At 41.3% G+C, this 15,262-nt stretch overlaps 1 protein-coding gene across 7 annotated transcripts in view; it reads left to right on the forward strand.

Moving 5' to 3' along the window:
* The window catches only part of LOC148316031 (casein kinase II subunit alpha-like), a 66,396-nt gene that overhangs the window by 672 nt on the left and 50,462 nt on the right, over nt 1–15,262 (forward strand). For all 7 annotated transcript variants that reach the window (XR_015840416.1, XM_088287094.1, XM_088287091.1 and 4 more), the window contains exons 2-4: nt 10,373–10,655; nt 10,735–10,846; nt 10,947–11,048. Coding sequence is in view for 6 of the 7 variants with exons in the window: in XM_088287094.1 (XP_088143220.1) it covers nt 10,555–10,655; nt 10,735–10,846; nt 10,947–11,048 (315 nt within the window). In the remaining variant the exon portion in view is untranslated. The remainder of the gene's footprint in view (nt 1–10,372; nt 10,656–10,734; nt 10,847–10,946; nt 11,049–15,262) is intronic.

Genomic DNA, 15,262 nt, shown 5'->3' on the forward strand with positions numbered 1-15,262 from the left:
CATCTAATTGCGCGTCTCACCAAACAGCAGGAAACTAACGGCTAATACTAAACAATTAAACACATAAATATGTAATTTAGATGTTCTGATTGTTTGACTGGCTGTATGATATAGTCAGCGGATGCTGTCTGATTACTAATGCTGGACATTCAGCATCTCATGGGTCATTTTGGGTCATTACTTTTGTCAATGTCGAGTACCTGGAAAAGGAAATGGTTCCACAGTAAGATTGCTGAATTCTCACTCATACATACCATATTTATCTAGAGTGAACTGTTGTAACTGGATTACGACAAAGGCCCGTTCACGTTTGTCTATTTGCAATATCTGGAGAAACCATTTACATGACAGGAGAAATCTCATTAATCTCCAGACTAGTTCTGATAAACTCTGTTTTGTGTGGTTTAATGGTCGGTTAACCAATTCATATGCTCTTGTTATTCAAGAAAAATGTACTGGAAAGATATTTGCAATCTAATCAGTGGAACATGCTTGATATACTACTCATCATATGAACCTGCAGAAGTTGGTTGTATCCTGATTGAGTCACGGAGTAGTTCACAACCAAGTTAGTCCTTATTTTATTTTAAAACAAAATTTACAGTAGAGCTGCGCAATATTTGGAATTTCTCATCTGTAATTCCAATCTATCAGTGTCATAAACACTTTATCATTATTAACTGTGATAACAGTACAATAAGTTGGCCAGTCTCTTTATGCTGTATTAACGCCAATAGAACACTTATAAGCATGCACTTAACTTTATTGGAAAATGTGGATTGTAAATGTGTTTTGGATGCACATGACAACTTCTTTAACATTTGCTGTTACTTAAATATAAAATGAACTAAATCTGAGAGCAGCTATAAGGGGCCCTCGCAAACACTGCCCACATTTGGGTTATGGCACATTATGATACAATTGAATGGTTTTAGATGAGTCACAAAGTTTAAAGTCGATCGGATCAAATCTGTAGGAGGAGTTTGTTGAAATAGGACATATTGTATTGTATTGTATTGTATTGTCTCTATTAAAGTTAAAAAACAGGGGAAAAAATTAAAGTAACTTTAAAATGTCAGACCCACTGCTAGGTTTAGCATATGGCTGCAAAGACTTCTTTTTGTAGGTCTTGGACTGTTAGTTACTGTGTGCCTTCCAATAATCGCAGGCCGAGGTGAAATGTACAACCCAGAATGCTTCGTTACAGCATTATTTTTCTTGCCAAAGAGATCATCTCCATGACAACAGCATGCGACAAAATAAAAAGCTTTGAACAACTTTTCATCTTAAATCTTAAACAACCCAATATCTGAAGAAGATTCCGATAAACACTCGGAGGAGTTTGTTAAAATATGACCTCAATAACAGGCCAAACACTGCAACATATTCCAAAGTGAATTCGAAATTCACTTACTTTTAATTTTAGGTGATGGAGCCAAAATACTTTTTTGTAGGTTTGGGCTGTTACATATGCATCCCAATTTTCATAAATCTTGGTGAATGTACAACTCTGGGTGCTTATTTAAAATGTTTAATAAGGCGTTTCTTTAAGAAATTGCACAATAGCTCTTTACAATATAGATTTTCTTTCATGGGTTTTCACTCAGGTTTAGACCCTTAAAAACAGTGCATCCCCATGGTAACAGAATGATGACATTTTGCTTGCACTTCTGCTGAAGAAATTGGTGGTAGGCGTACAAAGTGTGCTCTCTCTGAGGCACGCATTTTGATCTCATGTTGTTGTATTCTATTAGTTCACCATTAGGGGGCACTAAATTATAGACACTGTACCTTTAAACTTCTCCCAAAATTTGGTTTGTCAAAATCAAGAGCAAATTTGAAAAGTGGCTGAGCTCCCAGTTTTTCAGATAACAAATTTCTGCCTTTATCTATGGTGTCAGGGTAAACATTCTCAAAAATATGTTTTCTTCTTGGATATTGAGGCTCAAAAATGGGTGTAAACAAATCTTCGCCGAATTTCAGAGCCACATAAAAAAAAAAGGCATCAGGTTCAACCTTTACATTTTTGGAAAAGTTAAAATTCCTTTTAAAACCATATTAAAAATTAGGGTGGTGTTTTGCCTCATTTTGACACTGTGATTCATTTTTTAAAATCCCGATATTGGGGGTGTTTTTTTTTTTGTTTTTGTGGCTCTTTTTGGTACTGCATGTCCAAGTCTTCTAGAAAACACAGCTGGGCAATTCGAAAAGACTCCTAAGGCTTTTACATTTACTTTTTCTACAGTGTTGAATCTTTATGGTCCATAGTCAATTGGAGAACGGCAATGAGAAGCTTCTCATTGCATCAGCTGGGGTGAAATACTTTTCTGCCAGCTGAGAGATAATTGCCCAGAAGACCTGTGCATAGTTTCCGCTGCAGCATATAGTTGCAAGGATCGGAGTTCCTTCCACAGGAGCTGGGTTGGGTGTGTGTGTCATTAGTGTCATGGTCAACACTGCTTATCCTGTACAGGGAGGGTGCTGGAACCTATCCCAGCTGACCTTGGGCAAAAAGTCGACTTCACCCTCAACTGGTCACCAGCCAGTCACAGGGCAGGGCACACATAGAGCAGGTACCGATAAAACACAGACACCACCACTGAGCAGCAACCACGCTGCCCGCACACAAGTCACGCGAGTATCACTACACCGTCAGTGACTGGGCGTATGTACGTCATCAAAAAAAGATGAGTAGAGATGTTCATAAGAGAAATTAAGTGACTATAGAACTGGATCTGTAACGTAAATAAAAACGTTATCTGCTCAAATCAAGATTATTTGATTTGGTAGTATATATGTGCAATCCTCAATATGCCATTTCATGTTTGTTCATGGGTTATGACAAAAAGCTGCTGTCAGCATGTTCAAATTGAGGCAAAACACCCTCCAATTTTAACATGATTTTAAAAAGAATTTTATCTTTCAAATCAAGTAAGTTTGAACCTGTTACTAGTCAGTTTTTTGGACTATGGCTCTTAAGTGTAGTGAATATGTTTACACTTCACTTTTGAGCCTTGATATCTGTGAAACTGATTGACTAAGATTTATTTTTATATTTAACATATTTTGGAGATGTTTTACCGACCACCAGAGAAAGGGGCAAAAACCCATAGGAGTCTTCATTCTGCAAAAAATGAGGGCTCAACAACTCTTCAAATTTCCCATTTCATTTTGACAAGCCACATTTTGGGAGAAGTTTAAGCACCTACCCTACTAGGTTATAATTGAGCTCCACGCCCGGCCTTCCCAATTTGAAGGCTATTATAACATATTATGACTGTAGAGATTTTGAAGGCTACAGGTGAGACAGTTTTTCAGGTTCGCTGTTTAAAAATGCTTTTCACAGTATAATTACCAAAAATACGTCTAAATTACCCTTCCCTAAAAATATTGAATGTAGAGAACAAATGTTTTGGATTTTTCCTAATAATAAGTGTGTCTTTTTACCAGAATATTTAAAGGACATTCTGAGATGGTCAAGTGGGAGGCATTTGTAGTAATGACACAGAATGAGGATTCGTAGATGCCTTCAGGCCTGGACTCATCACATTTGTTAAATTTTGACAAGAAAAGATCATCTTGGTCAAGTTACAGCAGCTTTTGTTGTCACGGCGAATCATTAGTATTTGCGGCACTGAAAAAAGTCACACTATTCATTCAACGTGGAGCATGATAATGTCTTCAGGCTTTTTCTGACAGATTCAATTGGAACCAGTCCATTAAAATATAAAAGATGACGTTTCTTGTCGCCACTAAATGGCACTATTTGTATACCACAAGGTTTCCATGCCAAGACATGACAATCAATATACACTTGAAGCAATCCCTATCTGGAACATAGCAGACACACAGTCAAATAAAGAAAAAGATACAATTAATATGGAACATATCGTTGAGCTCTGAGAAAGGTTTACAACACTGTTTTATTTTTTATCTATTTGGCTGCGTGTCATGTTGGCGGCACCTATGTTTGACATGGTACCGGTAAGTCAGTTCTCGATGCTGCTTGGCTGAAATACTGACGAGAACTCGCAGACGAACTAAAGCACTAACGAACGCCCTCTTCTAGTAAACACTGACTGTCAGTATTGATCAATGTATTGATCTATTTAGAATTGTTAACGTCTGTGTCACGATGCATCAAATAATTCTTCTTGCACCCCTAGAAGTGACATTGAGCAAGAAATGAATAAACACTAATCATTAATTCAAATTATGTTATGGCAAGCTATGTTAAACGGATCCATACATCCATCCATTAGCTGAACCACTTCTCATAAGGGGTGCTTGTGCCTATCCCTGCTGCCTGCGGCCAGTAGGCGGGGTACACCCTGACTGGTTGCCAGCGACTCACAGGGCATACAAAGACAAACCAACCATCCGCACTCACACTCATACCTAGGGACAATTTAGACCGGGGGTGGGCAAACTTCTTGATTGGCGGGCCACAATGGGTTCTAAAATTTGACAGAGGGGCGGGACCAGGAGCAGATGGATGGAGTGTTTTGGTAACCTCACCTCATCGGAGAAAAAAAATATACATTTAATTTTAAATTAAAGTGAACAAAAGCATTACAACAATATATATGTCTTTGAAAAACCACAGTATTTAGAAAATATAACATTACCAAGGTTTATTCATTAAATTTTTTTCTAATTCGGCAGGCTGGATTAAAATGTTTTTAGCATGTGGCCCCCGGGCTGTAATTTGCCCACGCCTGATTTAGACTGTTCAATCAAGTCAAGTCAAGTCAATTTTATTGGTATAGCCCTAAATCACAGACAGTCTCAAAGGGCTTTACATAACCACAATTGACATCCACTGATCTTAACCCCCAGGAGGGCTAGGAAAAACTCAAAACCCCATGAGGGGAAAGGTGAGAAACCTTGAGAAGAGACCACAGATGGGGGAATCCCCCTTCCAGGATGACCAGGCTGCAATGGAGGCCAAGTGGGCAACATTTGACATAAAATGATGCTATGCAATGTTAGCTGAGATAATGTGAGAGTCACAAATGAAGTGCTGCAGGAAGGTGGTTTCAGTAGAGCGGGTCCTCGTCCAGGGCCGTAATCTCCATGGCAGCACCTCCGAGGATGAGCCTTCGATCTTGTACCGGTCAGTAGGTGTAAATTCAGAACAGCCAGTTCCAAGTGAATCACCATCACCTAATTCCCAAGCCAGGGAATTGGGTACAGAAAAAAAAAACAATAGTAGTAAACAGGCCAACAAGTAGTTCAACGAAATGCTGAAATATAAGTAAATCAGATGAGGCGCTGCATGAAGACGACTTCGGCAGAGCAGGCCCCTCCCCGGTTGGTCAGTGCCGTAATCTTCATAGATAGGTCACCATCACCTAATTCCCAAGCAGGGGAAGAGGGGGCAGAAAAGAGAAGAAGCGGCAGTAAACAGGCCAACAAATAATTAGATTAGATGCTAAAGTATATAAATAAATTGGTCAAATGACGTGCTGCAGGAAGACGACATCAGTGGAACAGGTGCCTGCCCAGTTGGTCAATGCCTTAAACTTCCTAGTGGGTCACCGTCACCTAATCCCCCAACCGGGGGAAAGGGGGCAGAAAAGAGAAAACAAGCGGCAGTAAACAGGCCAACAAATAGTTTAACTAAATGCACAAGAGTATAAATGCATCTTTAATAGTGTTTTGAACATTTCTACTGAGGTGGCGCCTCTAATATCTGTGGGTAGTGCATTCCAAAGCATTGGTGCCCGAATAGAGAACGCTCTAGAACCTGCTGACTTCTTTTTGGCTCGCGGGATCACTAAAAGACCAGCATTTTGTGAGATAAGGTTTTGGGGTGGAACATCTGGTACCACGAGGTCAACGAGGTGCCAGGCCGTGCAATATTTTATAGGTAAGTAGCAAAACTTTAGAATCACATCTCAAGTGGACCGGAAGCCAATGCAAATTGGCTAGTATCGGGTAATATGATCGAACTTTCTCATCCTAGTCAAGAGTCTAGCTGCTGCATTTTGAACTAACTGCAGACTTTTAATACAAGACATTGAGAGACCCGAGAGCAAAACGTTTTAATAATCGAGGTGAGACGTAACAAACGAATGGATTAAGATTTCTGCGTCATGAGTTGATAGAATTGGACGAATTTTAGCAATATTATGCAGATGAAAAAAAAAACAGTTCTAGTAATATTTTTAATGTGCATTTGAAACGACGTAGTTGCGTCAAATATAACACCGTGATTTTTTGTTGAATCCCTTTGGGCAATATTACATTTATCGATACTGAAAAGGTGCCGATGACGTGCTGGTCCAATGATCAGCATCTCGGTTTTATCTGAGTTAAGACGCAAAAAATTGAAAGACATCCATTGTTTAATTTCGGCAAGGCATGCCTCTAATTTATAGCAATCACGCGGATTTGTTATATCCAACGGCATATATAATTGCGTATCATCAGCATAACAATGAAAACTAATGTTATATTTATGTATAATATCACCAAGCGGTAGCATGTAGATGCTAAACAATAGAGGTCCAAGTACAGATCCCTGCGGAACTCCACATGTGATTTTACAAAGATCAGAAGTCGCATTGCCATGAATTACGCGGTGTGTCCTCTCCGACAGATACAAATTAAGCCAAGAAAGCGATGAGCCTGAAATGCGAACACACGTTTCAAGGTGTTTTAATTATATGTTCTGATCCACGGTGTCAAAAGCGGCGCTAAGATCGAGTAAGAGTAATATTGATGAGGTGTTGGCGTCTATAGCTATGAGAAGATCTATAGTAACTTTAGCAAGGGCCGTCTCAGGAAAGTAGCCGGCTCTAAAACCTGATTTGAAAGGTTCTAATTCATTATTACAGTCATGTATTCATGAAGTTGTTGCGCTACAACTTTTTCAAGAATTTTTGCAATAAACGGAAGATTTGAAACTGGCCTATAGTTGTTGAGACTCTCTGGGTCGAGGTTTGGTGGCTTAAGTAGCGGTCGGATAACAGCGGTCCTAAAAGCTGCTGGTACTATACCCGTGGTAAGTGATAGATTAATTATATTTAAAACAGACGGTCCTAGGGTTGTAAATGTCAGAATCGCCGGTGGGCGAGGTGGAGAAGGACCCAAGATGCGAGGAAGCAGGGAAAAGGGGAACTTAAAGGGAATTTATTAACTGAATCAAACAAAGACAAACAACGTGGCAGGGTGCAAAAAATAACAAAGGCAAACTAAAACGTGACTAAATTGGATCAAGGACGAGGAACAAAGATAGTGACAAATACTGAGGGACATGAACGTGAACGCGGGCAAGAGCAAGAACGAGATCGGGGAGCAGCCGTGACAGTCCTTAATGGAGCAGCGGGAGCGAGAACGAGATCAGGGGGCGGCCGTGACAGTCCTAGTATGGAGTAATGTTCCGACGCTGAGTTGTCGGCACGGGTTGGTTAAATAGTCCAGAATTATGGGAGCAGATGGGAGTCAGGTGTGCGAGGCTAACGGGGAACAGGTGCGTGGCTGGTGGGGACGGAGTGATGAGGGGACACGCCCCTACTCAGCTGACCGAAATCAAAAACAATAACAAAGGCATGGCATGAACGGTTACAAAATAATAACAAAACCCTGCCATGACCGACACGGGTCATGACAGTAAACAGTTCTTTAATTAGTTTGCCAGGAAGCGGATCGAGCACACAAGTTGCCGCACGAACCAATTTTGTTAGGCTTTCAAGAGATAGTTTTTTAAATTGAGATAAGGTTATCGGACAGTTATCAGCCCTAATGTCCCTATTTACACTATTTATCGCAGAATTCAATGCAATTTTAAGAACCGTGTCTTTAATCTCATCATGAATGCACTCAATCATCTTAGTAAAGAATTGCATGAAATCGTGAGCTGAATAGGAAGAGCTATCTGAGGTTGGTTGCTGTTGTGTTAGCATTGCTACGATATCAAATAAATATTTAGGGATGTTTTTATGTAAGACAATAATTAAAAAGATAAAAAAAGAGAAATAATTAGTTTGGCTAAATCGAGTGCTTCCTTGTTTATTAGTAAACTATCGCATTATGCCTGACGGAAAACCTCCAGTTTGGTCGCACGCCATTTGCGCCCAAGCTTCCTACATGATAGTTTAAGTATGCGCGTTTCCTCTGTAAACCACGGAGTAAACCTCTTCGGACAAGTTTTAGTTTTTAAAGGTGCTACGGAGTCAAGCGCATTTAACAGAGCGACATTAAAGTTGTGAGTTCATCAATCGTACCAGTATAATTAGGAAACGAAGCGGTTGCTAAAGGGAGTAGCTCAGAGAGCGCAGCAGTGTTTGACGAGCTAATATTATGGCTACTATTGCTTTGATTGTGGTCAGAATGATGGCAATGAGCCAAGACTTCAAATTTAATAAAGTAATGGTCAGATATCGCAGTAGTATATGGTAATATGATTATTTTTGAGGATGCTAAGCCTCGGGTTAATACCAAATCTACCGTATTACCATTTGTATGCGTCGCTTCATCTATTATTTGCGTGAAACCAAACGTATCAATTATTGTCTGAAATGCCACGGTAAGTGGTTCTGACGGGAGATTCATATGAATGTTGTAGTCGCCAATGAGTATATTATCCGCATGAGATACCAAATCAGCCACAAATTCAGAAAATTCATCTAAAAAGCCAGAGTACGAGCCAGAGGGACGGTAAAGAACGGCAAGATAAAACGGCAGCGCGGCTGTGGATCGCATAATGAGAACTTCAAATGTTTTAAAGGAATTGCTAGAATGAGTACTAGGTTTTAGATTAGATTAGAAAATTAGGGCTACACCCCCGCCTTTCTTATGAGGGCGCGCAACATGTGAGCTCACGAAGTTTGGAGGCGAGGCCTCATTTAGCGGTAAAAACTGATTCGGTTTTAACAAGGTCTCGCAAAGACCAATAATGTTAAGATTATGGTCTCTAATAATGTCATTAACTAACATGGCTTTTGATGAAAGCGATCTAATATTTAAAAAAAAAAATGAATTTCAATAAAATAGGTTTATCTAAATTATTCCGCGCGACAGGACTCCTGGTCGAGCAACTATAAACGTGGCGAGAAATTACGATGGTCGGAATCCGATAGTTATTTATCAGCTTTCGAGTGCTATTATTTTGAGAGAACGCCTCGTCGTCGATAAGACTGACCAAGGAGGAATGCTTAAACCCATCATGTATTGCCACCTCAGTAGGAATTGTATCAGTATGTGATGCAACTGCGTATGGTGTGTAGCGCTCAAATCTAGAAGAAAAGCTATGTGTGTTGTCTAAGTCTAGCATAGCGCTAGTTAGCTCTAGCCTTACAGACTCCATACCCTTCCTTACAGGCTCACTATTCACCTGCAACCCGACCTGCTCTGATATGAACAGTCATGGAAGGCTCAAACAATAATCTATGTTTCTAGAAAGAGTGATGGCGCCTTCCCAGTTAGGGTGAAGGCCGTCCATCTTCAGCAGGTCAGGTCGGCCCGAAAAATAAGCCAATTATCTACAAACTGCAGTCCCTGCTCACTACAAAAGCTAGCCAGCCACCGATTAAGCGAGAATAATCTGCTAAACCTGTCATCATTGCCTCTCGCAGGCAGGGGGCCAGAGACAATTACTCGATGCCGACTCATCTTTCTGGCAAGATCACAAGTCCTTGCTATGTTTTTCTTTGTGATCTCTGATTGCCTCATCCTAGTATCATTGGAGCCGACGTGTATCACTATGTCTGAATAGCTAGCGTTGTTTGCACTACGCTGGTGTCTAGGTCTCTTGCGTGCTCGCTCCATAAGATTAGCTTCAATGTCGGGTGCTCTGGCCCCAGGAATACACATTACTGTGGCTGGATTTTCAATCTTAATATTGCGGGTAATGGAGTCACCTATCACTAAAGTGCGGGAGCCAGGAGACTGAGGTGGATTGGAACTGCTCTGAGTCTTAACAGGCTCACCGCGATTAGCAAGCCGTTTACGGCAAATGCTAACCGGACGAGCAGGTTGGCTACAACCCGTGCAAACAGTCGTGTCCGCCACATTTACGCTTAATACATTATTCTGCTCTAGCTGGATTCTGCACCTCTGCACTGTAAGGCGGACCTGCTAATCACCGTGCTGCCTGTTAACGGGATGCTTTACTAATTTAGCATTTTTTAGCAGTAAAATGTTCATATTTTGTCTATAATTAATTTTGTAACTTCATTATTTTTCATGAACTATTAATACATTCAAAAACACATTTGTGACGCTTAGCTTGTGAACGTTCGTTCAGCCATAACATTTTACCCAATAAAGTTACCCTTTAAAATATATCTGGATTGTAGACATTGATATTTCATTCATTTTTTTTTCCATCTCTTTTTTTTTTTTTTTTTTTTTTTTTTTTTTTTAGCAACAATCACGTGCTCCTGGTCCCCTCCCTTGTCCTCAAATAATCCCTCCCCCATCCCCCATCCCTACACCCCTTCCCCTTTTGAATCAAAACTCACACCCACTACCTTTCCTCCTACCACTCCCTTCCCGAGCCCTCCGCTGCTGAGAGAGCCCACCACCCAATCTGTCAAGCTGTCGGACATGTCAGGACCTGTGCCGAGCCGGGCCAGGGTGTACAATGACGTCAACACTCACCGGCCGAGGGACTACTGGGACTATGAATCCCATGTAGTGGAATGGGGGTAAAGTGCTTGTTGCCTGTTTCACTCTATTTTCATCATAATGGTGCCAGAATTTCTAACCTGAATGATTTATTCACAGTAACCAAGATGACTTTCAGCTTGTGCGAAAGCTAGGCCGTGGAAAATATAGTGAAGTCTTTGAGGCCATCAACATCACCAATAATGAGAAGATTGTAGTAAAGATTCTCAAGGTAAATAAATCCATAACGTAATGATTCCTTGGTTGCTTCAATTCTCTATTTTACCTGTAGGTTAATTCCACAAACATTAACAAAATTCATGTCTCATCAGCCTGTGAAGAAAAAGAAAATAAAACGCGAGATCAAGATTTTGGAGAATCTACGAGGAGGCCCAAATATTATCTCCCTTATAGATATTGTCAAAGACCCTGTGGTGAGTATGAAATTTTAGGTAACTGGCATAGTGTACAGTACATCCATCCATTATCTGTACCACTTTTCCTCACTAGGGTTGCGAGGGGTGCTGGAACCTATCCCAGCTGTCTTCGGGCCGTAGGCGCGGTACACCCTGAATTTGTTGCCAGCCAATCGCAGGGCACACATAGACGAACAACCATCCGCGCTCACACTCATACCTAGGGGCAATTTAGAGTGTCTAATCGACCTGCCATGCATGTTTTTTTGGAATGTGGGAGGAAACCGGAGTACCTGGAGGAAACCCACACAATAACGGGGAAAACATGCAAACTCCACATAGGAAGGCGGGAGCCGGAATCTAACCCTCAACCTCCGTATTGTGAGGCCATTATGCTAACCAGCCGGGCCACCGTGCCGCGCCCTGTACGGTACAATCTGAGAGCCAAACTTATTGTTTTGTTTGGATCTTGTGGTGGGGTGAGCGTGGGGAAGAAACTTTTTGCTGACCGTAAAAATCATCGTAAAAACATCGTAAAATCATCGTGAAAACAGCGTGAAAATAATCAAGGAAAACAACTGTGAGCACACATGGGAAATGGACTTGAGAGTTAAACAAACGTCAAACGTCAGCCAACTCGTGTTGTGGAAAGAGCTGATCTGTCCAAAAGAGCAACCTTGAATGGCAAATGAAGTAAGTGGCTGTCATTTTCCTACGCTATGAATGCGCCTCTATAAACAACAGTCAAGATAGCAATGATGCAATAGTCGGTGTGCGCGTCATCAATGTTTCAACTCCCCTCATCTCAACCTGCCGTGGCGTAATTTTTGTTGGACGCCACAACAGAGGGAGAGGGAGAACGATTATGCAGGCACGAAAACCAACTTTTCAAAGTGGTTTAAAGACAGTAGGTAAATTGGGGGGTCGCCTTTTATGCGTCTGCATACCCCCCAGAAAGTAGGTAGCTGCACCCCTGGGTGATACTGTCACTTGCGTAAACTCACCAATTACATTTGAGCTGCTTGCTCTTGGCTCGCTAGGGCTTTAAGTGAACTAGTTCTAGATTTCTATTTAAGGAAGAAGACAGATATTTACCATTAAAAGTCCCCAGGTCAGTGACATACTTTGATCAAAATACGCATTCTATATAGAATTATAACACACTTAACATCTGCTTAGGACTTGCTGGTTGAAAAAACTACAGGGATTAAATTTATGTAGCTATTGTCCGAGACATACTTTGTGATAGTGCGTGATAATGTCTGTAATTGTAAACACTTATATTTGTCACATCCAATTTTATGATACAATTTATATTAATCCTGATATTATGGCATGATTTCTGTATTATTACATACAACTGCATTATGTCATACAGTGTCTACTACCAAAAATCGTCAATCAGTGTGCATTGTGGGATTAGGTTATTGTCAGGGATGTTTCTATCCAAACAAGCTGAACAAATGAATCAACCATTGTCCTTGTCACTCACGAGGAGCAGTCCTCCAAAGCTCTCAGTGTGAGGAGGCCTAGGAGGGAAAGCTGTTGCTTCCTGCTCCCGTGTGGTTTTTATTGCATCACAGCAAAGCAATTTGAACATGCAACTCATACAGAATGGAAAACATCAACTTTGACTTTATCACCAGTGTAGAATACATCAGAAATCAGAAATCCCTTTATTGTCATTGTACTCAAGTGTGCAACGAGATTAGAGGAGGGAGAGCCGTTAGCCGCTGCGTCTATGCGCGCCGCCATCTTGAAAAAAAAAAAAACATACCGTATTTTCGCAGTCATAGGACACGCTGCCTCAAAGGGCGCAACACCTGTTGAGGGTGCTATTTCTGTCTTTGAAGCACACACTGGGCGCGCCGCCGTGTAAGGCGCTAGCTCAGCTGCTTTTAGCATAGCAATAGCTCGGCTGCTCGCGCTGACTCAGCCCATGGCAATTCACTTCGCCTCAATACCATACCATACTGCGTCAGGGGAGGGATTTCACTGGTCACCACACTCCTTAGAGTCACGGTTTCAGAAAATAAATAAATAAATCAGCATACAAGCAAACAATGAAACAAAGAAATAAGATTAACACAAAACATGTATCTCTCATGCCATCAATATACCAAAAAGAAATAAAAATAACACAAAATGATATAGCAATGGCTTCTTGGGAGCCATTAGAGCAATGCCTTCTGGGAGCCACTCAGACTCAGCCAAATCACATGGCTGTTTAGAGAGATTTGCATGGCTGTTTAGAGAGATGTGCTGTTATGCTTTGGGCTTTTTGTCTGTTGTCTAAACCTGGGACGTTTCTTGCTTGCAATAACATAAATGATAAGACAGACTACAACATTGTGGACAGCTGCCCTTTTGTCCAGCTTTCTCCCACACCATCACCCAAACACCATAGTCACATAATGTATAGTCATGGTCACTTTGAAGCATAGATGACTCACACTTTGTCCAGCAGGGTTTGCTAACATACAGTCTGAACAGCCCAATGAGTAAAAGGGTTGATGGTCGCGAGTGATACTTTGTCCATATAATGAGCGCAGTCGCCTTACAAGGCGCTGTGTTAGTTTAGGGGAAGATTTGGGACTTTTAAGTGCGCCTTATGACTGCGAAAATACGGTAGGTACTTGTGGGCTTCAGTATTTTTGTGTTTTGGTAAATCATCCCCCAGCAAGCATGGAGACTTCCCTTTTGTAAAAGCATTAGATTAGCTTTCTTTTAAAAAAAAAAACATACTGTCGTCCTCAAGGTCTCGAAACCAGAGGAATTAATACCAAAAGTCAGACTTGATATGGCGACTCGTCTCCCGATTGTTTGTTTCGCTGTGTCAATCATCCTGGTTATTTTTATTTTATTATTTTTTTTGTGACACGGGATTTAGGAACCAAAGTTGTTTTGCTCGACTTAGTCAGAAGACGTGAGGTTTTTTATTTATTTTTTTGTGAAGTAACCAACAAAAATACTTCTACGTTCTTCTATTCAGGTTCCAGGCAAAGGGGGTATCTTGCTGATAACCCTTGCGACTATGTTGCCAGCCTGCCACCGGCATACTGTATGTAAACATTGCGCCATTGGATTTACAAACCTCATCTGGCAGACAATGTAGTTAATACCGGACCCAATCAAATATGTAACTGGCCGGGAAGAAAACTGTGCCATGGCATGTGACACAGGTTTTGCCAGGGAAATTTTGAAAGACAAATTGGCAAATATGGGAAATATTTATCACGATAGTCGCCATGTTCAACTCATCATTGGCGATGTGGTGATCGAGGAGCGGATCGCAAAAACTGAATTAGGTTTTGGGGGCAGTTTTGTCTCATTCTCTGAGCCACTGCTTACCTCACCCAACGGTAAAATAGGTTAGTATGACTACATTAGAGTAGACTACCCATTAGTCATGACTACGTGGACAACTAAATCCCTCAACGCCTAATTTAATAATCAAGGCCATTGTTTTGCTTTTTGTTTTTTTGTAAGTTAGCTTTTCTCTCAACTTCTTCATCTCAAGATGCACCCGCTGGCCATCTTCCTGTCTGTGACACCCATGCGCAGTAGTTGTAAATCCTGGTCATCCTTAATTTAAACAGAAGCACTGTTGCAAGTGTCATGGCGAACCGGTGTTAGCAACAGGATATGGAAGGTAGGAAGCATTTTGCCCAATGGAAACCTGCCTTTCATGGCGAACATGTTCCTCCTAATCCTAAAGGATTTTTTTATTTCATTGAAGGTGCATACTTCATTTTGATATTCTAGATCAATTTAATGCGTACCTTATTACACAAGTGAACCAATGCACAATGTTTTGGATGAATTAAGGTTAAAAACAAAACAAAATGAAGAACAATACATATGTTTACGGCGCGGCATGGTGGACGACTGGTTAGCACGATGGCCTCACAGTGCAGGTTAGATTCCGGCTCCGGCCTTCCTGTGTGGAGTTCGCATGTTCTCCCCGTGCCTGCGTGTGTTTCCTCCGGGTACTCAGATTTCCTCCCACATTCCAAAAACATGCATGGGAGGTTGATTGGACACTCTAAATTGTCCTTAGTTGTGAGTGTGAGCGTGAATGGTTGTGCCCTGCGATTGGCTGGCTGGCAACCAGTTCAGGGTGTCCCCCGCCTACTGCCCAAAGACATTTGGGATAGGCTCCAGCACCCCCCGCGGCCCTTGTGAGGACAAGCTGTACAGATAATGGATGGATGGACATAATGTTTATTGAT

The sequence above is a fragment of the Idiotropiscis lumnitzeri genome, unplaced genomic scaffold (assembly GCF_059441095.1).
Source record: "Idiotropiscis lumnitzeri isolate Australia: NSW breed Sydney's pygmy pipehorse unplaced genomic scaffold, RoL_Ilum_1.0 HiC_scaffold_24, whole genome shotgun sequence".
NCBI classification, from domain to species: domain Eukaryota; kingdom Metazoa; phylum Chordata; class Actinopteri; order Syngnathiformes; family Syngnathidae; genus Idiotropiscis; species Idiotropiscis lumnitzeri.